General features: G+C 38.1%; 3 protein-coding genes and 1 non-coding gene across 10 annotated transcripts in view; 3 read left to right on the top strand and 1 right to left on the bottom strand.

Moving 5' to 3' along the window:
• Positions 1 to 7,259: 7,259 nt before the first annotated feature.
• On the top strand, positions 7,260 to 10,256 carry cd248b (CD248 molecule, endosialin b). The gene has a single exon (XM_056731489.1). It carries the CDS (start codon positions 7,469 to 7,471, stop codon positions 9,512 to 9,514), a length of 2,046 nt encoding a protein of 681 aa, XP_056587467.1. The 5' UTR covers positions 7,260 to 7,468; the 3' UTR covers positions 9,515 to 10,256.
• A 766-nt stretch (positions 10,257 to 11,022) lies between these two features.
• trnas-gcu (transfer RNA serine (anticodon GCU)) lies at positions 11,023 to 11,104 on the bottom strand. Its single transcript has one exon. It is a non-coding gene; the product is annotated as a tRNA-Ser (tRNA).
• Positions 11,105 to 11,939: 835 nt separating this feature from the next.
• Positions 11,940 to 15,681, top strand: zgc:110540 (deoxynucleoside kinase). Its single transcript, XM_056731301.1, has 6 exons — positions 11,940 to 12,160; positions 12,707 to 12,822; positions 12,909 to 13,102; positions 13,509 to 13,656; positions 13,739 to 13,854; positions 13,945 to 15,681. The coding sequence occupies exons 1-6, from the start codon at positions 12,067 to 12,069 to the stop codon at positions 14,204 to 14,206; spliced, it is 930 nt and encodes a 309-aa protein (XP_056587279.1). The 5' UTR covers positions 11,940 to 12,066; the 3' UTR covers positions 14,207 to 15,681.
• Positions 15,682 to 16,910: 1,229 nt separating this feature from the next.
• The window catches only part of ankhd1 (ankyrin repeat and KH domain containing 1), a 29,249-nt gene continuing 19,987 nt past the window's right edge, over positions 16,911 to 26,172 (top strand). For 5 of the 7 annotated variants that reach the window (XM_056730762.1, XM_056730759.1, XM_056730761.1 and 2 more), the window contains exon 1: positions 16,933 to 17,364. In XM_056730762.1, the coding sequence (XP_056586740.1) occupies positions 17,089 to 17,364 (276 nt within the window). In that variant the 5' untranslated portion in view covers positions 16,933 to 17,088. Of the gene's footprint in view, positions 17,365 to 26,172 lie in introns of all 7 variants that reach the window. The other 2 variants (XM_056730756.1, XM_056730757.1) reach the window with 2 other exon arrangements.

Raw genomic sequence — 26,172 nt, 5'->3', positions numbered from 1 at the left:
TACATTTGCTTCATCTTGAGTTTGATTACTGACATAAGTTCTGCTATTCTCCTTTGTCATTTCCTGTCTCCATCCCAATAAAAGCAACAAGCTCCTAAAAACATCTTTGGGGCAGGAGATCAGTCGGTTTTTAATGAATGAAAAACAATGAATGAAGCCTGACCGAATGCAAGGCACTCTTCAAATACCCCACACATTCATCACCGTAATTAGGCTCCTAGACATCATTGTCATTTTTCATTTCTTTGCTTTTTTGTGGTCAGTTTTCAGACATCCTTTCAAATGTTTTATTTTTACAACCTCTGATTCACTTCCTGTTTTTTCATGTGTTTTTTAAATACAGTTATCAGCTGTTTAACTACCAGATCTTATAAATGTAGCAGATAAGATGGGTTCTCAATACAATCTCAGAGTACACTCCGTAGTACTCGAAAATCATTAATATTTTGGAAATATTGGATTTAAAATATAGATTGTAAACAAGCTGTAGTTCCATGGATGTAGTTTTATCAGGCTATGCCTATAAATATAGGTGCCATGGAGAACATATCCATTGAGGCATTATCATAACAAACAGATACACAGAGTTGACGATACTTTGAAATGGTGTGATCTCCACAGACGCTCATTATCAACTTGCTAATTGTGATCTCCGATGATTTGATATCCGCTAGACTGTCTATCTAGTTTATGTTTTGTCAAATATGTTTTTTTTATCTGGCTAGTGCAAAACCTTTCCTGCAATTCTAAAAGATTTCTCCTGTGTTTTTGGACGTGTGAAATGTCTCCGGTCACAGAAGTCTTCTACACGGCCATTCCTGCCAAGTACATATTTCTATGGAATGTTGGGCTTCCAGGGTATTTCATTTCAGACCATATGGTTGGCATCAAATATTTGCCTAGCTTGCAGCTGTCAATCTTCCAACAATAATTCACAATCGATCCCCTCAGTGCTTAACAAAATGAGTTAAAAAAAAAAAGCAGTGAATTCGAAAGTATCTTAAAGTCTGAATACGTGTCAGCAGAACGACTTTGAGAATGAAAAACCTGAACTCTTTTTCTCCTCTGTGTGTTTGGAGCGTTCCGACCGGTTCTGCTCTGTTGAGGTAGGCTGAGGCTCCAGGAAAGTTTAATTCCAGCGTTCTCCTCAGGGATTCTGGAAACCCAAATGCAGCTATCTGGGAGCCGTAACAAGAGAGGCGCAGCGGGATACACGGGGCTGTCTGAAGTTTATTATCGTTCTCCAAACAAAAGCGTTGCCCTTTGGTTCATCTACGCTGACCCTTACATAGGCATGGAGTTAAGGAATTCAGTAGGGTAGATTGTCTTGTCTTCCAAATTATTATTATTTTTGTATCTTAGGTTATGGTTTTCGGTGCACCATTTGGAGATGCTTTTATTCAAAACAACTGAGTTTAAAATCTTCATTTGATCGATTTATATATTTTTGTGTGGGAGTCAAACCCATATACTTGGCATCACATCCTCAGTAAAGCTATAGGAACAACATAATAATCTAGATTTAGAAAATTATATCAAGCTCTGCACACAATTATTCACTAAATAAGCTGTACAGTACATCCAGACCATACGATTTTAGGCAGTCAGAAATTTTCCATGATGAATCGTCATCCCCAGGTGCAATAGCTGGGAGTCCAATGTATTTTATGAGGGCAGCTATTATTTTCTGATCCTCTTAAGCATGATCTCCTGGCTGCCGGAACTTCTACCAATTGTTAATGTGTTCACCATTCTGCTGTTATATATTCACATGTGTGTTTCATTGGTCTCATGGGAATATGGTTTTCCATTGGCAGTTTGAATAACAAAACCATCCGTGCTGTTGAAATATAGCGCTAGCTGGTGTAGTCTGAAACCAAACGTCGTTTTATTTTGTGCATCAGTCATTTATTTGTCATTTTGTTTAAACAATTTTTTGTTATATAAGAGAAAAGAAAAAGAAGCTTGACTGTGCTGTCGACCAAGGAAAACACATTTTAATGCATGCAATAAAAGAAAGACCGCAGCGTTAAGCATTTTAAAAACTTTATGCAATAACATATTGATTTAATTTAACTGACAATAGGATCGTGAATATTGCAGTTTGGTTGAAGTCAGTGTGCTGCTTACTGCTAGACAAAGTTCATGGAAATAGTGAGAGTATAACTTTACTGTTTCCATCAGTTTATACATCATGACTCGCTCTCTCCCCGTTTCAGAACGTTCCTCATTTATTGCTCTCTTTTGCAGCAATTTAGCCTGTTAAATTTGGACTATCCAATCGTCTTTAATTCATTTTCCACGTCTGCTCACACTTCAGACGTTCCCTGATATGCAGTTGTCATGTAGACTTTGGCTGACTCTGCATTTATCTGCAAAGTAATTAGTTGAGAAAGATGGTTGATAGACCAGGAATCTCAATTAGGTTATGAGTGACATTGAATGGTTATGAATGGACCTACATTACTAAGAATCCATTCTATTTACTGTAACTGTTGTTGCCGACTTCTCATTCGCTCTGTAGGAAACAGACTGATGGACTCAAGGGAATCTGAAGTGATTTAAAAGGAAACCTTTAATGGTTTTTCTATGTAATGACAGGATATCCACAGTTTACATCAGTAAACTGATGTTGTTGTTGAAAAAATCTTTCATCTCCTCAATAATTGTTTTGTTTCTCCATACTTTCTTTTTTAAATAGCCTAAGTGAAGAAGAATCTTGTTGTACATGCAAAACACACCACAAGCATGCCATATCATTCCCGATTTCCCCATTTAGTTACATTTAATTTCATGAAAACCAACAACATTCCGTTCTTGGCTTTACAGATTAAACAGGCCACATATTTTCAACATCTCAGTTTTTAAAGATCAACGTTGCTTGACGTTAACCCAATCCTTTTTCTGCACGTTGTGAGACACGGGTAACTGGTACTTGTTAAATCCTTTCTAAGATGTGGCTTTGTCTTCAACCACCAGTTCCACAATGTTAAATGGGTTGAATGAAAAAACAGCCACAAAGGGGTCTGTGCACTGTATCCTGCAGATATGTGACTCATGTATACCATTGTTCTTTATAATAAATAGGGGGTAATTCAAGATTGAGGAAGTGGTCTGTTTCATAGCTAGCCCGGAGAGGTGAAAAAGTCTATGCAGTTATTGTGTAGCCGAAGGTGAAAAAATCTTGGGATTACATTCTGCTGAATTAGTTTTCCACGTGGTCTTGACTAATAGTTTCAATATGTGTCGCTGGTGCCTCCTGCATAGAGGCATCTGTAAGGGAAGCATATGTGTGACAGCCGTTGCACTCTGAGTCAATAAACAAACCATGGAACTCATTACATCTGTACATATTGAATTAAAGTTCAACTTGACACTTTGTTTACCTACAGCTCATTTTCATTGACGTACTGATTTAGCATAACGTATGTCGACGTGCAATGAAAGTGCTGCTCATGGCAAGGCAAATATTTTTATTTTATCTTTCTTTTGACCACCTGCTTAAAAATGATCGAGCCTTTTACTGTACCATCAAGATTTCCAGATTGTTCTCATTAACCCTCACACCTCTCCTGGTGGCCTTTATTGGTCTCTCTGTACGGTCTGTCTTTGTATAGGCTGAAATATGTTATTGCATAATTGAAGTGAGGTGGAATTATAGTATGGGACTTGTTATAAACTGCTACTGAAAGCAACGGGAATGCATCTAGTGGCAGTAAATCAAGAATTTTTAGGCAGTGGAGGATTCCAGCAGTAGCAGAAATGACTGAACGTCTGACCTCAACATAGTTATACTTTTGTTAGCGATGTAACCAGATACTGAGCCCGCCAGCGCTCTTATTCCGAGGGGATCAATGAGATGCTGTCAGGACCCTAAGGTCATGGACTACCCAGCAGACACCAAATGCTCAATTTGAAGTTTTTATTTGTAGAAGATACTTTATGTTTTTGCCTTGACCAACTATTTTTGGGTTGTCTAGACTGTAGAATGATTTTGATGTTCAGAAAGACATTTCTGTGATTTGATTTTTAAGCATCACTATTTTGAAGGGTCTACAACAAAGACACAGCAGGAAGAAAAGGAATGTGTGAAGGTTTTTTAAGCCAAGTAAGCTCATCCACAGAGAGAATGAACAGATGCTATATAGATCAGACACAGCGGTGCCGGCATATGCAATACACATCATCAGAAAGAAGAGAGCTCAGGTAATAAAGAATGTAAAAGTCATTGAAGACCTTCATACCTGGTGTGAGGACCTGAGTGAGATGGTTTAATGGATCAAAGCCTCCTACAGATAGAAACTATAATTAAAAAAACAGAAAGGACAGAGGAGTCCAGGGCTAAGACTAGAATAAACGTGGATGAAAGAAGAAACCAGATGTGGAGAGTTCAGTGAAGTTAAGCTCTAGACTAGTCTGCTGTTCTACCATAAAACTAATAAAAATGTAAGATTTATGTTCTTTATTCATTTTATCATTTTGTATAAAAGGACTAATGACGATTTGTTTGAAAGGAATCAAGGAATAACGTAATCACAGCGTTTGCAATCCCTGACTCTGCAAATGACAGAATGAAATATAGACTCAGTCTGCATTCTGGATTAGATTGGAGTTACATGACCCATAAACTTCTAGTTTTCCTAACCTCCTTCCACCAACACTTTTTAAATTGATTCCTTAACACGTTTACATGAATTTCAAATGCTCCAAATGACCCATTAGATCTTGAAATGACAGAAAGAGCACAAAGCATCAAAATGGCACGATGTCAACGCAGCTTCCTAAACATCTGGTGACACTGTGAGGTGTAGGAAATTAAAAAAGGAATAAGTCATTTAAAGGTGAAAGACTGAAGATAGATTGAATAAGTGCAGACATTTCTTCAGGGCATTCCGATCTCTAAACGGTATCAAGAACAGGGGAGGCAGGATGTCAAAGCAAACCCCCTTCCAGAATGAGCAACCACAGTTATACAGCATTTCTCATCAGTATTTCCCTTAGGGCACATCCCTTTATGTGCATACGTTGAGACTGGTTCTGCTGGGAACAAACACAAAAACATCCTTTGTTAGTGACGTATAAAGTTAACAAATTGCATGGTAAAATGTGGAGGTGTGCTTTAAATGACAAGCAGTAGCTGTTTAACTAAGTGGTTACATTTTTAGACAAATCCGCAAGATCAGCAAAAATTCACAAAGCAGTTACTGTCAAGGCTTTTCTTTTGCATCTAATGCATGTTAGTCTTAAAAAGATTTTGTAAAGATCAAGAGAAAATGCATAAGTAGCAGAAATAGCCTCTACTGGGGTAGATTCCGATTGATAAAATCTGCAGACGCCGGTCAGGAACTGACCCTCTGCAACACTCATGTCCACTATTTATTTGTGTTGAAAAGAGTTGGAGGAGTGGGCCGATCTGATTTCAGCATTTCCTTTGTTGACTGAATAAACATCTCGGCTCATGTCTGTCTGCTCAGCTGAAAACTGTACATGCACTGAAATGAAAAAGTTATACAGGTTATACTTAAAAATAGTTTCAACAAGTGTATAATGAGAGCTGTTAAATAAAAGTACAAACAGCTTCTCAATGTTATAGAAATTGACTCAGTGAACGTTTTCAAGCTGTGCAGATTTAACTGATGAAATAAAGTGAGTTTGGCAATCGGATCTGTTTAACTGAGAGCCAGTGGTGGAAAAAATTGTTCAGCTGAAACACTGATATGCTGCTCAGACGGCACACGATGGGACCGCTCCAAACTATAAAACACTAGAGCAGCGAGACAGTTTCAGCTTCCAGTCTTTCTGATCTCAAAGCCTTATCTCACACTGAGAGAGATGCAAATCTTAACGTTTAACGTCGAATTGCAGGCAGATGTGTTCAGTGGGAACATCTGGAGAATTGAAAGGAAAAAAGATTTGTGTCCTTGGAGGGTTATGTAAACAAAAATTTATCTCAGATGTATAATTTCTGTATAGGATGGCCATGGTTTTACAAAATGTATTTGTTTTACAGTCCTTGAATTCTGTACATTCTGAATTTGACCTTGTTTGAGTTTAAAAGAGAGGAAAGTCTAAACCAGGCCAGACTTGTTTGAATAGGATTAGCTCAATAAGAATTCTGGGAAGGATTTCAGAAAGGTGCCTTTTTGTTAAGAGAAATAAATTATCAAGAGATTGGGAAGAAATAAGGGAGGGGGCTGGGAATCTTTTACGTGTAGTAATTGAAACAGATTAAATCTGTATATGTATGAGAAGGTCAGAGACGAAGAAATAAAGAGAAGCAGTCGTTGCTGTTGAATTGTTGGCTTCTGTGATAACTTTGGCCCTGCAGCAAGGTCTGATATCCATGTGTTCTCTCAAGGTTTTTTCCCCTCCACCTACACAAAAAAACATATATTTTCATTGCCCTTTGTTTAAGGGTGCTAAAAAATCAAGGTCATTTTTTGTAAAGCTTCTTTGAAGTGTGTATCCAAATAATAATAAACAGTAAAACTTTATATTAAGGTTGTATTTGTTAACATTAGTATATGCATTAACTAACATGAACTAACAATGAGAAATATAGTTTTCTGCATATATATTAAACATTGAAATGATACATAAAAATTGTAGATTTAAGTAATGTCTTTACATATCCATCTTTGACTTAATACTAACAACCAGATATGTCTGAATCGTGTGAGAATGTGTGTTTGAGAACATTTAAAGTTGTGGTCTTAGACAAACACTTTCGTGTCTTCAAGGGGAAATCTTGACCCCTTGTGAAGCTATTACCACTGTGAGAAAAAAATTATATATTCTCACATATTTAATCAGCAACTTTTTACAATGGTTAATTTCAATATAAATATAAGCTCATCTCATGGCTTTATAATGCACTTTCTACCTTGCAATGCATCATTATCATATGTTTTGTACACTGACTGGTTCATACCGAATCAAACATTATGTTTACTGATGCATTACAGAATGGGCAACATCACATTGAGTCAAATAATTAAATCTTCCCTCACTTCAGAAGCATCATTTTTATTCTTTATTGAAAGAAAACAGAGCAGACAAGCAAGAATAAGATAGAAAAGAATGGAAAGCTTAGAAATATGATGAGGATGAGCTGGATAAAATGTTCAGGTTGGATGAATGTTCAACTGATTGGATGGATGAGTGGGGGGAGATTTGGGCTTGGGGAGGGTCACAAACTATTTTCTTAAAAAGACTTATGAAAACCATACGGCACAAAGGAAAAACCACAGGCTGAATCTCCCCCCTCAAGTCGGATCACTCATTACCCACCCCCTCTTCCAAAAACAAATGTCTGTACCCTCCTTCTCTGTTTCCCTGCTGCAGACAGAAGTCATCTCATGTGCAGAGAGACCAGATGTTTCAGTGAGCTTATAGGTAAATTAAAAACATTAGAAGAAAAACACTGCAGGCGATTGAGGCAAACCATTGACTAACATAGAAAACAAGAATGGACACCTGGACTTTTACAAAATTCCTTCCTGCATATCGTTGCCTTCTCTTCGGTCTGCTATATTTGTATTGGTCTAATGGAGCTACAGGACAGAACATGCAAGAGCGGGACGGTGTGTGCAACGCAGAGGGATGCTACTCTATTCACCTCCAGCGCAAGACTTTCCGTGAGTCCTGGAGGATCTGCAAGGATAAAGGGGGAAACCTGGCAACGGTTAAACGACCGGAGGAGGCATCCTTGATCCACGAGTTGCTATCATCAGGGGTAAGACGTGCCCCTCGACCCAGAATCAGGCTGTGGATCGGTCTCCAGCGCCAGCCTCGGCAGTGCTCGGCCACACGTCCTTTGAGGGGCTTCACCTGGATCACCGGAGACCAGGAAACGCAGTACACAAACTGGCAACGGGATGACGTGTCCAACGCGTGTGCTGCCCACCGCTGTGTGGTCATTACTTACAACACCGCTGACAGAAGTGGCAGTGACCAGAACAACTTCAAATGGCTGGACGGCTCTTGCACAGTGGCTGTGGATGGTTTCCTCTGCCGTTATTCTTACCAAGGCATGTGCCCGGCTCTTCAGAAAGAGGGAGGGGGACCTGCACTGTACACCACCCCATTTCACATGGTCAGCACTGTTCTTACCCACATCCCGTTCGGAACTGTGGCCACCGTCCCGTGTCCTGATGGTGAGAAGGAAGACCAGTCGGTGCTTTGCATGCTGAGGGAAGATGGGAGTGTTGGGTGGTCTAAGGATGCCCCGCTCTGCACCGACATTGTTTCAAAAGATTGGTGTGAACATGAAAACGGTGGCTGCGAGCATTACTGCGTAAACACGGATAAACATTACTTCTGCGAGTGCTCTGAGAATTACGAGCTGGTAGAGGATGGTAAGTCCTGCCAGCATTCTGACCCTTGCCAAACTGCAAACTGTGAATTTGAGTGCGAGGTCACTCCTCAGGGTCAACGGTGCAAGTGTCCTGAGGGTTTCCTCCTGTCGGATGACGGTCAGAACTGTCTTGATATAGACGAGTGCTTGCAGCAACCATGCCCGCAGGTATGCGTCAACACCCTTGGTACATTCGAGTGTTTGTGCAATGACGGCTATCTTCCCACTGAGTTTGGAGAATGTCTGGATGTGGATGAATGCATGGAGGGAAAGTGTGATCATTTGTGCGAGAACCTGCCCGGTTCCTACGTGTGCAGCTGTCATGAGGGATTCTCTTCGAATGGTGAAGATCCGGATCAGTGTGAAGATGCCGACGAGTGTGAAATTCCAAACATTTGCCATCAGATTTGCAGAAATTTGGAAGGTGGATTCGAGTGCCTTTGTGAGGACGGCTATCTGTTGCAGGAGGACCGGTACAACTGTTGGCCAATCGAAGATGATGTCGAACACCTGACCACTGTATCGGCCGATGCGACATTAAACGAACCCTCTGAACTAGTAACAGATGCCAGTCCTCCGGAGTGGTTAACAGATTCTCCAAGCATAGATTGGGTTCCTACTTATTTAAACTGGTTTGCAGAGACAGAACAGGAAAGAGATATGACCACCCAGGAAGCTGATTTATCTGAAGAAGCATCCTCCAAATCACATTCATCTCATATTTGGATGGACACGACAACTTCTGCACATGCTGATTCAAATGACGAGGATGCTAAACTGTGGTTGAATGAGGAGGAAATGAATCCCAATGGTGATACAACAGATGCAAGGACCTTTGAGGACAACAGACTCATCGCTTCAACTCCAAAACCAAAGAATAGAGATTTTGTTGTGCTCACCCCAGCAGCATCACAAACACCTGAGGGTACGCTGGCATCAGCATCAGGGACGGAACAGCAGAAGAAGCATGATAAAAGCTGGCTGCTTGTGGCACTGCTAGTGCCCCTCTGCGTCTTTATTGTGGTCATGTTGGCACTAGCCATTGTTTATTGCACCAGCTGTGCTGTAGAGCCCCGGAACAAAAGCGTAACAGACTGTTACCGCTGGGCCACCACCTCCAAGCCAGAAAAGCCAAACACTGCAAAATCTCGAGCTTGAGTGATGAATTATCATGACTTTGTCAAGCAGAAGTGACTCTGGACTTTGTCAAGCTGTTTTCACTTCGGCATTCTGTAGGATACTGTGGAACACAAAGAATGACTTTATTTTCAAATGCAAGTTGAGCAGTAACCGTAAATGGCAAAATAGTAGTGTAAATAGAAATGTGCAACAGAGATTTTGTGGAAAGTGAGACAAAATTTTGCATGCAACTCCGTTTCATATGATGAAGCCTTCAACTAGAAAAAAATGAAGTCACACATGTTATGTAGCAGCACCCCCAACAGTAAAGTATGTTACTAAATCTGTTTATGAACTATCTTTTGTCATTTATATTAGACACACTTCTTAATTTAATGCATCTCTTACTTATCACTTCATAATACTTTACCAAAATTGTCGTATCATTAGTTTAAAGAAAATATAACAGTAATGGTTGCAGCAAACAAAATCACTATGTTTTTTGTTAAGCAACAATTCTTGTTTTTCCAAAAAAGTAATTGTAGGTAATTGTTGCTCTCTGTCTCTGTCTCATTGATTTAACTTTCAGCATACGTTCAGCGATTGCAGTTAAGCCTTTTTGTGTTGTACAGTCACAGTTACATCAGTAGTTGTCGCTGTCTGACATTTCAGATATTTTAGGCTTTTTAACGATCAAATTTTTTTTAACAAATTATTAAAATATGTTTTAATAAAGGCTTAACTTTTAACAAAATTTTCTTTTCTAAAGGTTTGTTGTTTCATTGTAGCTTCTTTGGTCTTTCAAGTCCTCCATAGAGAAATAGAAAAAAATCAAGTTATTTTGTTTAATTTCTGTACAATAAATTACAATACTGAGAGAATTCCGACACATAAATAGTAGTCAATAAATTTTTTGGTTAAAATGCGTGGATTTATTGAAAAGAGTCTCCATTAATATGACTACATCAGCAACTGTTGCAAATAAAGCTTATACAAGGCAAAGTCAGTTTTCAGAAAAACAAATAAAGGTAGATTTTTTGAAGGAACATACAGAGAAGGAACAAAAAGAGGTTTTATACTGCCTTCAAAATTAGCAATGTGATTAAATACATACACATTAAACAATTTTGGTAAAATACCATGGACACGTTAAAATAACAGTTACAAACATCTCAACAAATTTACACTTTATGTAACAAAGATAGCCATGATGTGTAAATATTTTAAATATTATACTATAAAAATAATGCACATATTTAAAATATGTATATACTTAAGTAAATAATTAATTCATAGCGTTTATAGTTTTATAAACACATAATTTAAATAATTAATTGTAGTCTTTAATACAGCAAGACCGACCTACCATAGTTATATTACTTAATCAAACAAGAATAAACAAAACAATCCATTGAACGAACTAGCAGCCTGCCTTCCAACATGGCGGAACATTCAACGCGGAGTGTTGTACAGACAAGCTCTATACAAACAATATCATTTAAATTAACTAAGATACTATATACTATATTTCCAATTGCAAAACTTGTCGACGAGGATGGGATTCGAACCCACGCGTGCAGAGCACAATGGATTAGCAGTCCATCGCCTTAACCACTCGGCCACCTCGTCACATATGTTGCTGTCACACGCAACTATCACTAAACTTAAAAACAGTGTCGGTGAATTCACATTAAAGTTACTCCTTTACCAAATAACGTATGTCGTTAAGTTTGAATGCCATTGCAGCGTGAACACTGGCTTCATACTTTTACTTTACATAGCATTTGTCAGTTAAAGTCTTTCAAATAATTAAAACGACAGCGCGGTAGATAACTTTGGATGATATTTGGACTAAATTTAAAAAACACTAACATGTTGAAAATATGTGACAATAAACATTTTAATTTACCAAACGCGATGTCTAGCCCCATGGTGCCATCTGCTGGTCAGACTGGCCGGATGTCAACTAAAAAATTCACAAAAATGCGACGTATCCTTGTTGTATTTTCATATAGAAACCTTTACGTTATCTTTATAAACACTGCGCAAGTAACCTTGCATTTTTAAACTGTGTTACAACTTAATAGAGGAGTTTGCACTTTTGTGATATTTGCGAAACACAAAGGGTGTGTTCAATATAGCTGTTATCATCCCTAGCCTATTCCCTTTACGGGATTAATAGTCTACAGTGCGCGTTTCAGAAGGATTCAGAAGGTTTCTGTTTACTGAACAGCCATTCAGATCAAATAAATCGGGAAACGTTTAACAGTATTACCGTTACTGTGCTTTTTACAAAGTGCGCTTCTAAGGAACCACTAACCCCATTCTGTACAAATATTTCCACGTGTGACGTGTAAACGCAACACTTACGAAACAGTCCTTTTGTTGAATTGACCAATCAGCAAACGGCCCGCCGCCTCAAAGCACCACCCACTGGTCATGTGAAGAGTTGCCGCGAATTTCAACTACATGAGATTAAACTGTTTAGGCGCGCGGCGATATATTTGAGCTAGTTTAAAGGCGTTTTACGGATTTGATATATAAAACAAGCGGTGGTCGGTGTACAAAGGTCTTTCATACATTATAATACTATGGCCACTCCTCCGAAGAGATCTTGTTCGAGGCTAGAAGCTGATCTTAGTTTCGAAAAAAGGGCTTTGAAAGTCTCAATAGAGGGAAACATAGGTAAGTTTGAATAACTAACGTTGTATTTGTCTAACTGTTACTTAAGTCAAAAACAGATAATACTTAAAACAAGCGTATTATGAGAGAAGGTGGCTGCAGAGGGGTTTTCTTGTTGTTTATATCAAAATATGTCTTGTGTTTGCACCGTTGTCTTGTTGGCGCCAAGTGCGGAGTGATTATTCACATAAACACTCTTAGAGCCATTTTCTGATATTATCTATAAACTAATGCATTAAATGTCATAACGTTTAATGTTCTTTATAAATTTCAACGTTTGTAACTGCTAACGAAACAAGTTAAAATAATTGTACATAGATTTTATAACGTAATGTGGCTTTTGAACAGAACAATGCCAGTACAAATACGACATTAGAATAACGTTAGAACAGTTTGTTTTGTAGCCAAACATATTTAAGTAAAAAATAGCTCAAAACCCCCCAACTAACTAATATTTGTTTTTCTGATAGCAAGCTTTTGACATTTCATATAAAGAAGACATTTTATAAGGCTTTACTTCATGTAATTTTAAAACCCTGTTCGTTTCAGCGGCTGGGAAGTCAACTTTTGTGCGGATGTTGGAGCGTACTTCAGAGGAATGGGAGGTCATACCTGAGCCCATCGGGAAGTGGTGCAATGTGCAAACCACAGAGAATGAGTACGAGGTATGACTATAAATAATATATTTTCCTCTTAACTTTGCCTCAAATGATTTTCTAAATGCCTTTATATTGTGTATACGTCACTGTAGGAGCTTAGCACTTCACAGAAGAGTGGAGGGAACCTGCTGCAGATGTTATATGACAAGCCCAGCCGCTGGTCCTACACTTTCCAGACCTACGCCTGCTTGAGTCGTGTCCGTTCACAACTCCAGCCTCCTTCTGCCAAGCTTCAGCAGGCTGAGAAACCTGTCCAGTTCTTTGAGCGTTCTGTCTACAGTGACCGGTACATACCAGATTCTCTCTGTAGTTAAAGTGATAGTTCTCCCGAAAATGAAAATTCTGTCATCCTTTACTCACCCTCTTGTCACATCAAACCGTTATGCGTTTCTTTCTTTCACAGAACACAAAAGCAGATATTTTTAAAAATGTTGTTGACTGAACTGCAATGGCAGCCATTCACTTGCATTGGTTTTGTGTCCATACAATAAGTCAATGGCTGCCACCGGTGTTCGGTTATCAACATTCTTCCATTTATCTTCTCTTGTGTTCTGCTGAAAAAAGAAAGCCATACAGGTCTGAAATGACAGGATGTGTGAATGATGAAAGAATTTTCATTTTCGGGTGAACTATCCCTTTAAGGAATTTGTACTAACCATAAATATTAAAGCATTGTTTTTATACATTTGCAGGTATGTGTTCGCCTCCAACCTCTTTGAGTCTGGAGATTTGAATGAGACTGAGTATGCCATCTACCAAGATTGGCATTCATGGCTCCTCACTCAGTTTGAGTCTCAGATTGAGCTTGACGCCATGATCTACCTTCGTGCAGATCCTGAGGTTGCTACCTACTCTTGTACATTAATCAAACATGTGACATTTATGATAAAAGTCAGTTACTAATTATATGCATATTTTACAGAGATGTATGCAGCGTCTTCAGTTTAGAGGGCGAGAGGAGGAACAGGGAATTCCACTAGATTATCTGGAGAAGTTACATTATAAGCACGAGTGTTGGCTGTACAACCGAACCACAAAGTTAGTTGTCATGTTATGTTAATGTGTTAACTTGTGTGTGAGTGTTTTTTTTACTTGTGTCAGTACACTAAATGGATATTTTGTTTACAGGGTAGATTTTGAGTCGCTTAAAGACCTTCCTGTATTGGTCCTGGATGTTAATGAGGACTTTAAAAATGACAGAATTAAACAAGAAGGGGTAATTGAAAAGGTGAGTGTCTCTTGGTCTGTGGACAAATGGAAACATTTCTTCAAAGATATAAATAGTATCTTTAATTTAGAGCATCACTTTGTGTCTTACTGTAAACTGTTTTGGAATCATCATGTTTGGACAGAATTTAACACTGTTCTGTGTTTTCTTTTTTTCAGGTGAGGGACTTCTGACCATGTAGCATCTGCTTGCATATAGACTGGTGATTTATCACTAGTTTCTTGATCAGTGTTATGCCCCTGAAATTAATTATTTGTTTAGCTTTTGTATCTCGCGTGTTGTACATATTTATTTGTTTTTATTAAATCATGATTTTTAAAGTTTTAACAGCAAGAAATGTAAATAAGCCTTTTTAATTCACATAGAAAGTACTCTGGAAGTAGATAGGCACGTTGATTCAAATAAAATACGAAAAAAGCCACATACAAGAACAAAGTGTAAAAAATTCTCAGCACTTGAATACAGACTAATCATGACAAGGGTAACCTGTGGCATGTGCATATAGTATGCATTATACATAATTAAACCTATGTATACACAGGAGGACTTAATTGACTTTTGTGTTAATAGCATGTGGAATTTGAGTTGTTTGTCATGACATGCCTATACAGTTGTGCTCAAAATTGTACATACCCCTTGCAGATCTGGAAAAATCTGAAACTTTGGAAAATAAGAGGATTTTTGAAAATTAAGGTTGATTTTTTTTATGTATTCTTGCCCAGAGCAAGTTATTTCACTAAGTAAATGTTAACATTAAGTTCACACTAAAGAATAAAAACAGAATTTCAAAAAATTGCCAAGGGCAAAAGTTAACGTACCCCTGATTCTTCATACTGTATGATGTTACCTAAACAATCAATGACAGTTTTTATGTTAGTCATAGTTGTTTAAGGGTTTCTTGTTTGTCATGAGTCATTAGACTGTCCACTGATCTTCAAAACAATCACCCAGGTCCTCCACAATCTTTGCTTTTTCAGCATTTCTGAATATTTGACTCATGTCCAGCAGTAACTGTATGATGTTGAGATTCCTCTTTTTACATTGAGGACGATCAAGAGACTCATACACAACTATTACAATAGATAGAAACATTCAGTGATGCCCACAAAGTCAACATGATTCATTTAAAGTCAGGTGGGTGTAAACCTCTGAAAATGGTTTTTATGTAAAAAAATATACATTTAATTTCCTGAAAAACATTTATGTATTTTTAAATCTTCTGAAGGACATTAGTAAATGAAAAAATAAGATGTATAAATGAAACGACAGCAATTTACATCAAAACCATTTTTCAGAGGCTTTCAATTTACAGTTGTACGTTTGAGCAGAACTGTAAATCAACATATTTAATTAGCATGATTCCCTGCTTTTTGTCAAAGTACAAAATGTAAATTCTACCATTATACTATAATTATAAGTTCCTAAATAAATTATTGAAATTCTTTGGTTAAAAAGTTTGGAAACCTTAGACATCCATGTCATTTTAAATGTACAGAATAGATATATAGATTAAATACATGGATAAAATAATTCACTTCTGCAGTTTTGGATACAGCCCTCTTCATGTCATATGGTCATTGTTGGTGTTGTAATACAAATTGTATCTGTAATAAACTTCTATCTTCAGAGCATCTCCATCCAATCCTAACGTGTGCTCCTATTTTCCACCACTTTTGTAAAAAAAATTAAATCAATTACGCAGGCTTTTATCTCCTTAAAGGCATAAACCCCAAAATAAAAAATAGTCTTCATTTGTTCAGCGTCATGCCATTGAAAACCTGGATATGATTATTCTGTAAAATGCTAAACATATTTTGAGAAATGTCTCAATTTTTGTTGATACAATGTATGTAAGGGAACAATGTTGTTTGGTTTACCAACATATTGCAAAAAAACTGTTCTGCAGAAACCATAGAATGGTGTAATAAAACAGGGAAAATCCTGTACACAAATACACGCAAATGTAATGTGTTCCAAAAGAGTAAATAAGGGCAAACATTAGAGTCATGAACATTTATTCAGAAAAACAAACAAAATTTGCAATTCCAACATGTCCAATGTACACACATCTGTACCATGGAACCTGAATTATCACCGGTAAATATAGAGTTTTTTCTTAGAGTCATCCCTATAATGTTAATTCTGAATGACAGAATGTCCTTAAAAATGTAGAGAGAAATCAATTTAAAGATCTTGTGGAATAGCACGAAACGTTTGATATATTCTTTTAACAGTTTCATGATTTTAAATCCAAGCACTACACTTTATACGCATTAAAAATAAGACTACAATTCCCATAACAAGTCCACAAAAATCCGGGTATTGCTTCACACAGGTCGGTCGCGCCCTCAACAGTCTGTTATTGACACAGTTGTTCTGACATGTCATGTAATATCATGGTTGGTTATTATCAGACGCACTGTAACTGTAAAACGTCCATAGAATAATTACCAATATATAACAAATTATATTCAGTAAAAAAATCACGTATTGACACTGAGTGACCTAATAAACTAACACCTTGTGGCGCAGCGTGCATTACATTTCTAACAGCATAACATTTAAAAAATCCATAAAACTTTCTAAATACCCTCCTGATAACAAATTAACCTCTACTTTCTGGAAAAAGACGAGAATAGGCGTATAGAGAGGGCGGGAATTTGTGACAAGCGTGGCCGCGTCCAATCGTCTTCACTAAATGATGTTTCCTGGCGTTAAATCTTAAAGCCTTCCTGTAAACCAAACTTGACGTCGCGTGCTTTAGCTCGAGTAGCATGTAACGCAGCCAATCAGATGTCAATATTTAGCGCTCTCGCCCAATAGGCTCCGCATATTTTGAACAGAGGCGGGTCAATACACAAATGGAACGAAGTAGGGTAGGTTGTTAGAAAGTTAATGGCTTGGGGGAAAGAGAATCTCTTCTCGCTTCAGGAGAGTTTGAGGATTTTTCTGAAGTAAAACGTAATTATTTTATAACAATATAACCCCAAAGAAAGTGATAAGACAACATTACCTTCACAAATATACGTATTATTTAGGAAAGTATGCAGGATGCAGTAGCCGGGACGGCAATGCTGACGGACGGCTTCGAGGACGAGATTGACTCGGTGACTCCGCGTTCCCCTGCGTTAGGGATGGGGGTTGGAGCTACACCAGGAGCCGGACTCGGGGGCCTCGGGATCGGCGTCGGTGGCAAGAAAGTACGCTTGTTCGGCGAGACTGGCGGGCCCACGACAGACAGACTTGATTTCAAACTCACAGCTGCTGCTGTGCTATCGTCGGGCCCAGGATCCGGCAGCGACGAGGATGAGGTGTCTGAGGTGAGAGAGAGTCAGCCAGCAGGAAAGTGTGGCTAGCTTGCATGCTATCACGCGCTAGCTAACTCCAGCCAGCGTTAATAGGCTTCATTCCCAACCCACCAAAACCATACGAATTAATCCCTTATCTCAAGATGCCAAATGATCAAATCCTACTATTGGCAACATTGACGTTAAAACACCCTCGCACTAAAACACGCTTGCAACCATTTCTGCTGCGTTTCTTTCTACCCACGTTGCCAGTTGCGCTTTCCTAAATATTGAGGCGAGTTAGCTTAGCATAGCACGGGCTCAGAGACGTAGGCTGCGATTTGGGCCTAAAGTGAACATCAGCGGGCAACGCCATCGTCTACTAGTTAGCTTTCCCAATATCGTTACATTTTGGCAATCCACGTGTTTGTCAACTAGCTTCCACTTTAGCTTATGCCCTTTAAAGTGCAACATGCTTTACTTCACGTTCCTAGTCGGTCTTGGTGACAGTCTGGACTTCATTTGAAGGATCTAGTGGAAGATACGTCGCTAGCTTGTAAGCTAAGTGGATCTTGATACGTAACTAAATATTAGCCGAAGAGGCGAAGCTTATCTTATATATCCTGACTGTGTCTGGCTTATGCACTGTTGGTAACATTAAACTTGGGGGTTGACTTCGATCTGACATCTGTACTGTATGTACGTGTCATCTGTGTTTGTAAATGCGACATATTCGTGAAATGTTTATCTTTTACCCTGAGTGGCAGTAATAACACTTCAGTAACTATATCTCAAGCGTGTTTTCTACGTCCGTTCCACTTAAATAATAGAGCAACTTCAAGTTTATCTTTTCAGTTTTAGAGATTTATTTTCTTCTGTGTGATGGTAAATATGGCGATGGGTCTCAGAACGACTTGTCATGCGGGTTTGTTGTCGGACGTCAATACATGGTAAAGATGCACCTGTTAGGTCCTGTAGATGCGGATTTCTTAATAACCTGTGATTTGACTACGTTTGACATTTTATTTAGTTACATCAATTTCGTATGATGTCAGGTGTAAACTTCCAACTGATCTGCCAGAAATGTAATTCAAAACGTATACTGTGACATTGCAATGCATTTATTTGAAACTCTAGATTTCAAGCTTACATATAAACACCTGCCTTGACAAATGACAAGCATTTGACATTCAAGAATTGCGTGATTAATAATTAATGTATGCTTACTCTAGTACACCATGCAAAAATGAATGTGCTGTTCTTTGCGGATTAACCATAGGTCTCCTTTAGAATAATCAAATTGAGTACATGGTGAATATATGACTCAAGCTCACACTCGCCATACATTTACAAACATACAGTTGTCCTACAGAACAGCATGTGAATCCTCCCCCAACTGTCTTAAGCACAGGGGTGTGTCTGTTGCCTTTTTTAACTGCAATGGGTGCCACTGTCCCCCTTGTTGTGTTGTTGGTATTTGTATAAAATTAGGGGGGGGTTAACATTGGTGGAGGTATTAAGAGATCCAGCTCAGGTAGAACCCACTTTTTAAGCCAGAATTCTGCCTCTTGCATCCCATTACTTCTAGGCAACCCTGCATTTTAAATGTTCTCCATCAGTATAGTAATAAAAAAGTACAGCTGAATCGTGAAACCAAATCTGACCTGAAAGATGCATCAGTGAGGGATTTGTTATGGTCAGGAGATTACTGCTCAATTGAATGCATTAGTTGCATGTAAATACTTGACATTCTCTTAACTTTTTTTATTAGTCTTTGTACCTGGAATCCTGCATTGAGCTGTCGTCAAAGAAATTTGCATAGCTGGGAACAGATAGCGAGTCGCGTATTGCTTTTACATTGTGACAATCAGAATTAGTTTTATGTATATCAGAATGTAGTGCAAATTGTATGTCCTGGTATTCTAGATTCTGAGACTTACCCTTAAATCAACATCAGAGTTTTCAAACGAAAAATGCTTTGTACCTGTAGTGTGCAATTGCCCTTTCTGCCCTCATTTCAAAACACATTTTTATGGGAGTCCAAAAACACATGTAATGGGTGTATTTGTGCCTATTTAAACAGGGAATTTAAGTCACTGTTTGCAAACATTTACATCACTCAATTTGACATCTTTTGGACATCTTTACACCACAATGTTGTCTAACAGTAATTCTAACATAAGAGAATTTACCGAAAACCTTTCTTTTGTTTTATTTTTACATTTGTCGTCACATAGTTACATATATTTAATAACGGACAGTATGGCGTATGGCACAGCTTGTGTTTCCTAATTAGTTGCATATTGCTGTCTGAAGAGGGAGTCAACGACGCAGTCACTGTATGTGAACTCCCTGTCTCTGGGGAAAACTGTTGATATTATCATATGATCAAACTTATGCGTTCTGTTGCTGGTCTTCAGTGTGATGGGTACAGGCGAGAGTGGTGTTTACATTGACATTTATGGATTTGACAGAAGTTTTAATACAAAGCGACTTGCATTGTATTTTATTATACATTTGTTTCTGACTATGTGTAATCCCCTTGGATCGAACCCATGACCTTGGCATTGCTAGTGCCATTCTCTAATCACTGAGCCACAGGAAAGGTGCATCTTTGTGACCGTTAAACATCTGATTGTCACATGTAGATTTGACAATTCTTATGTGTCTGTTTGAGATGCTTTTAGGTCTGGATTCAGTCAGTGATAGCGGTGTACTTTTTCTCATGAACTCCGGTGGGCTGCTGTATTACCTGTTGTCCGCATCTGACAGAATAGTCACCTGTTTTATCTGCATATGTGTGTCTTGTTTAATTCTTTAAAAACCTTTAGGCCCTGCATTACAGTGCAGTACAAATGGCCTGGAATACAATACTGTTGGAAAATTGCACCTCTAACGTTTTCATAAAGCCAAACCAAAAATGTTAACTTGTAGTTTCAATGAATGATCACATGGATTTAATCTGTTTTGTATATTAGGTCATGGGATCTGTCTGTTATGCATTGCCTGTGCAAAAGGTTAAGGTTTTAAATACTTTGTATACTTGTTCTGTACATACAAATTTTGTAGCCTGCTAGTACTATCTGTGATATCAAGTTTCCTAGCATGTATATCAAAAAGTCAAAATTTCTTAAAGCATTTTTGGGTTTATAATATTTAACTTCAACATATGATAATATGCAATATGTAGGTTTGACAAACACAGGTTATCTGTAGTGCAATGAATAAGTGTTTTGGAGTTTACGTTTTGGACTTTACTCACTGTATGTTGCTGTTTCCAGGACTCGCGCTGCCAGGTCTCTGTTTATGTTCATAGTTTCGACTGAAGTTTGGCCACTTTAGAGCCGTACTGTATACAACATAATTTACGTGCTTTAAGAATGGTCATTTTGATTAAAAGCACATTTGTTAATACGTCACCTTTAAAGACGTAGGAATGTGAGGCATTGTTGTCGATTTCACCAAGTCACCCTATTGTTTTCATGTTAGTTTAGGATTACCAACCCCACATGTGTCTGCAAACACAATGACTGACTGCAGTTCAGACATGTCATTTTCAAAGCTAGAAATTTGTATGTGATTAAAGGAATTATCCCGGCTCTTGTTGGAAGTGTAGCGCTCTCTCTCAGCAAAGAAATGAGGTAATGAGAGTCACTTATTTGAACGAAGCCTCTTGTCTCGCCCTCTTCTCTCTCTTACTCACACCCTGAGACAGATGCTTCCCAGAGCTGGAGACCAAAGCACAACAATTCCAGCCACGCCACAACCCTGCACATTCAAATGTCCCTGTATGCTTTTAATTATTCTTACTGCAGATGGTGCTCTCTGTCGGACCACACCCGGCCTTACTGCCTTACTCACCCTGCTTTGCTTTTTGGGTCAGCTCCTTCTGGTAGCGCTGCTTGCTTTTTTTTTGCCGTATTTATCTCGTGTGGAATAGTAAGAATCCTCCCAGTTCATTGGTCTTGAAACTTGACGTTTTTTGCGGCAACATTTTTTGATATCTATAGACATAATTGTAAGAAAAACCATAGTGGTATATCTTCTAGAATTGGTGGTGGTGGCGGATAATTCAGATCTCCGAATTATAAGAAAGAGTGTGTCTGGTCTTGAATTAAGAATGATTTCTAATATAAAAATGGCTGGGACATACTTTTTTTTTACGTTTTTCTTCAGTGCAGCAGACTGAACACTCTTAAAAATGCAGCGTCTTATTTTCTTATCTGTATGACTTGTTTTTTGCAGTTGAAAACTGTAAACTTTTTAACACATCTTTACATTGTATATATGCTGCTTGACAAAAACTAAAACTGAGGTATGGATTTGACATGAGAATTGTTTTTTTCTTGCATACAGAATTATTATCAATACCACTTAGGAAGCATACTGGTCATGTTAACTGAAACCAGAACTGTTCAACGTATGATACCCATCCCTGAAAGTCTCTTCAAGAATGCAGCACAGACTCCCTGCTGTTGTACACGTGTTTGTTGGTAGAACTTTATCAATAGGTTTTAAAGGCTGAAACTTTTGCCGAAAATGTTAATCAATGCGCCATGTGCATCATATGCCGCCGGCTCTGTTTACAGGTAACAAGTGCTTGCTACTCGACGTGCTTGTGCCTTTTGTATTTGCATTTGAAAAACAAAGTAATCCATTCGGCTATGACGGACATTGTTTGAGCAGTCTCGGATGTCTGTGCTATGAAGGGTCCTGTGGCTTGCCACAGGTACAGTTAAAAACTTGTGGAAGGTTACTTTCTGGATGTAATATAAATCGTCTAAAATAAATGATTATGACGTTTGTGGTGTATTCAGTGCAATATTTTGAATCTTATTGCTTATCCGAAAATTTCCAGTGATGATCTTTAATGAAACATGTTTATGAAGACTTTATTTTATTAGTCCTTTAAATCTAATTCTGTGCTTTGGTCAGGTGGTTTTCTCAGGCTGGTTCTGGTGCACATGGGTGGCCATCATAACACTTCTGCCTGTGTGTACAAGCACCCAATGTCATCCCACCCTCTGGGTGGTAAGGCAGGTGTGTGGAGGTCAAGGACACGGAGAGAAAAGAGGGGAGGGAAAACCCTCTGATCAGATCATCTTAATGCTTAAAGTAATTCCTCAAAGGCTCAGGCCAGGGCCTAAATAGCTGCAGCTGTGTTTTACAGGGGACGGACCTAGCGAATGAGGTGAACTTTGTCACTAGTGCCCTCATGCATTACTTACCTGTCCGGCTTGTTCAAGGGGACATGCGTGTGGTTATATTTAGTTACACAGGACTGATGCATTAAATAACAGAAGTTCCAGCTTGCAATGATTGAAAAATAATTCTTATGGCTTTTTTCTTAAAGCTGAAGTAGGCCGCTAGTGTCACTAAATGGAGCATCATAATAAAATGAAACTATATAATCTTCTTGCCATTGAAAGTGCAGCACAGATAGCCTCACCCAAAATGATGTCTTTGGTAAGTGTTGCTATGTCAGGATGCGTGATGTCACTATAAAGCCAGTATTTACTTTTTTTTTTGCAGGGACTAATTGAATTCAGAAATGTTTTGGATGGTCTCTTAGTACATTATGAATGTGAAACGGAGTGAATTTTCAGCTTTGCTAGTTTTAGTAAAAGTTAAGCGTGCGCCTTGTGTCTGATAGTTATTGCAGGCCTTTTGAGGAGCAGTAAGAGGCTCTTAGGTTGTTTCACACTCTCTGGTGTATGGTATTGTCATGCTTTGCAGTCTCCGTGTTCGCTGGAGCAGACTATTCATTTTCACAAGTTGGAACACAGTCTGTGTTATAAATTGTGATGAAGCCAGATGTTGCTTATTTTATGGAGGATTAATATGTCATAGACTTGAAAAGTGAACTGGTTTTGTTTAGGGATGCACCAAATATGTACATTTTGGCCGAAAACGATAACCGATATCTGATAATTCTTTAACATTGGAAGCCGATAACCGATATAGTGGCAGATATACAGTACTTAAATATCAAAGTAACATTTTCTGAGACTGAAAATATTTGTTTCTCCTGAAAATTATGTACCAAGCCTACTTTACACTTATTCAAGATTCTTTAACTTTTAAACTTTTCTGGTATAAAGTTTATTTAATAAATTATAGATGTTAAAACCAGAAGGAAACCAGAAATTTATTCAAGTCTTAACAGGTATCCAAACAGGAAGCATTCAGACAGCCATCCGCTTTAAACAATATGCTTAGATTCTATAATTTACACATTGTTGATGTTGTATGTATATATTAATGAATGTTTTGCTAAAAGCAGTAAGTAAATCATCACGACAGAAAGACAGTACTGTAATGGATTTTAACTGTGAGCAGCGTCCAGCTGAAGTTGTTCCACCAGAGGAAATTATTCATAATATATCGGCATACATTTTTATTAGGGCTGAGCGATATGGCAAAAATGTAAACTCGATAGTTTTTTTTCTATATTGATCGATAACGATATTTATTTAATAATATCATTAATAAAAAACAATTTTATTAATTTAAGTTTATTAACAAAACAGTCTAACAAAAGTTAACTTTAAACCAGTTAAAATTAATTTTAACCAAGTCATTGATATTACCTAATTAGAAAGGCACTGTTGCAACACAGATGATATTAAACCTTAAACAACATCATTCAGTCTCATTTTGACTCAAGTGATTTGTTAAGTAAAGGTAGTGTTCAATCAGTACATCCAACCAATGAAAGGGCTCCGTTACTGCGTAGTGCGTACATTCCAACGCTATTGGCTCAGCACCTACGTACATGCATAAAGCTCCACTAATGTCTTTGCTTCAATAGTGGGATTCATTCAATGATTTCAATGAACCATAGTCTTTCAAAAAGACATCTTGCATAAACTGTAGTACATTTATTTAATCATGCAAGCATCTTACATACAAGGTTCGATCTTCTAATGTGCGATCAAACTCACTTCATTAAATGTCTAATCTGTACAGGGCTGCGCTGGTTTGTTTCATATTAACCAGCTCATGTTAGCAGACATTTTAATGATGGATATAAAAATGTTTGTACTTGAGTTTCAAAATAACTTGCTTGCAATTGCGCCTCAAGTTTGTTTTGTTTAACCGGCGATTGCGATGGAAAATAAGACTTGATAAACTGCGTGATGACAACTCAGGGTTTGTTTAAATTTCGTTTCCGCTTCCAGTCAAGTTTTCTTTGCCAAGTGCTGTATGAAATGGACTTTGTACATTGACGCGCATGCTTAAAGCTGCACGCTGACTGGCTGTCGTTGCATGTATTTCTGCTGTCTGTTAGATTGTAAGATGAAACCATTTCGAGTCAAAATGCAAATAGCTTATCCTCGTTTTCGACATAAATTCTATCGCGATTCCATATGATATCGTTTATCGGCCCAGCCCTAATTTTTATTATCAGCCGATACAGATAACTATTAAAATGACCATTTATCGGCCAATACGGTCTTCAGAAATGAATTAACTCTGTTATTGGCTTTGAGATCAACACATCACATTTTAAATGACTGGGGTCTCTGTATTTACTTAGCGGCGGAGGTCCGTACCATACTTTATTATTATTTTATATATTATAGCAAACAGTAATCTGACTGACCGCTAAATATACTTTTATTAGGCTACTGCTGCATTTTCGTTTGCTTAAGCGTTACAGTAAAAGTGTCCATTTATTTACCTGCTCTAGGTGCCTGAAGGTCTTCATATGCGACGTGGGAGAAGCATCACTCACAGAGCGGATAGGGTTAAATAAGCGTGTTTGGTGAAGATATCGGCAAAATATAATCAACATAAATGTCCTTGAGTGTGCATGATGTGTACAGCTCAGTTATGTAGGCGTGCTTTTCAATTTAAACTACAGAAATAAAGTGTCGCAAGGCGGATTGAACGAAGTCAAGCTGGGTGAAAACCTGTCATCTGGTGGTGACTGAACTTTTGCTGCTTGTCGGACAGGGCGTGCATCTTTTCTGTACTTCGACTCGGACCTGCAGAAAGAATGTTGCCTTTTTCACCACCCTGGGAGCGTTTAAAACCGCAAATATTTGTATCTGCTTTTCAGGTCGTTGACGCGACATTTTCCGACACGCACTCTCTGTCTGAATGTGGGAGTGTGCTTACCTGTGTATGTGTGCACACGGGGGCGGAGAGCAGAGGAGAATTGTAAAACACGTGACCATGTAGAAACGGAAATGACATGCCCCTGTGTAAATAAGATTAACAACACGATGATTTTTAGTTTGTTTAATAAATGAACAAGGAATAGACATGTTTGAAGGAAAGGTAACCTTAAATGACTTATCTTGTGATCTGACGCTATCTGGAAAATAAAATTAACTGGACCTTCAAGGGGTGTGGGGGGTTCTATTGGGGGGGGCGTAAGGTAAGGGTAGGAGGAACACTGCTTCTGTCATTTCAAACCTCTGACTTTTTTTATTCTGCAGAACACAAAAGAACAGCGATAGTACCTATTGCCTTTGGTTTTGTGTCCATACAGTAGAAGTGAATGGGTGCCGCCACTGTTCGTTACCAACTTTCTTCAAAATATCTTCTTTGTGTTTGAAATGACAAGAGGGTAAATGATGACAGAATTTTAATTTTTGAGTAAGCTATCACATATAGGTATGGAGAACAATTGTATCCGATGTAAATTGTAGCTCTTAAGATTTTTTGTAATCGTTGTAAAACCAGTACCTACTAAATTGGAGTATGATGGTGCTATTTTATTAATGATGATATCATTTGTGTAATATTAGCAGAATATCAGTAGTCACAGTAAGTTAAAATCACGGTTATCGTCAATACCTGTATGTTGTGACAACCATAGTTAATTAACGG

Source organism: Triplophysa dalaica, chromosome 19 (assembly GCF_015846415.1).
Source record: "Triplophysa dalaica isolate WHDGS20190420 chromosome 19, ASM1584641v1, whole genome shotgun sequence".
NCBI lineage: Eukaryota > Metazoa > Chordata > Actinopteri > Cypriniformes > Nemacheilidae > Triplophysa > Triplophysa dalaica.
This window is presented reverse-complemented; position numbering and strand designations above follow the sequence as displayed.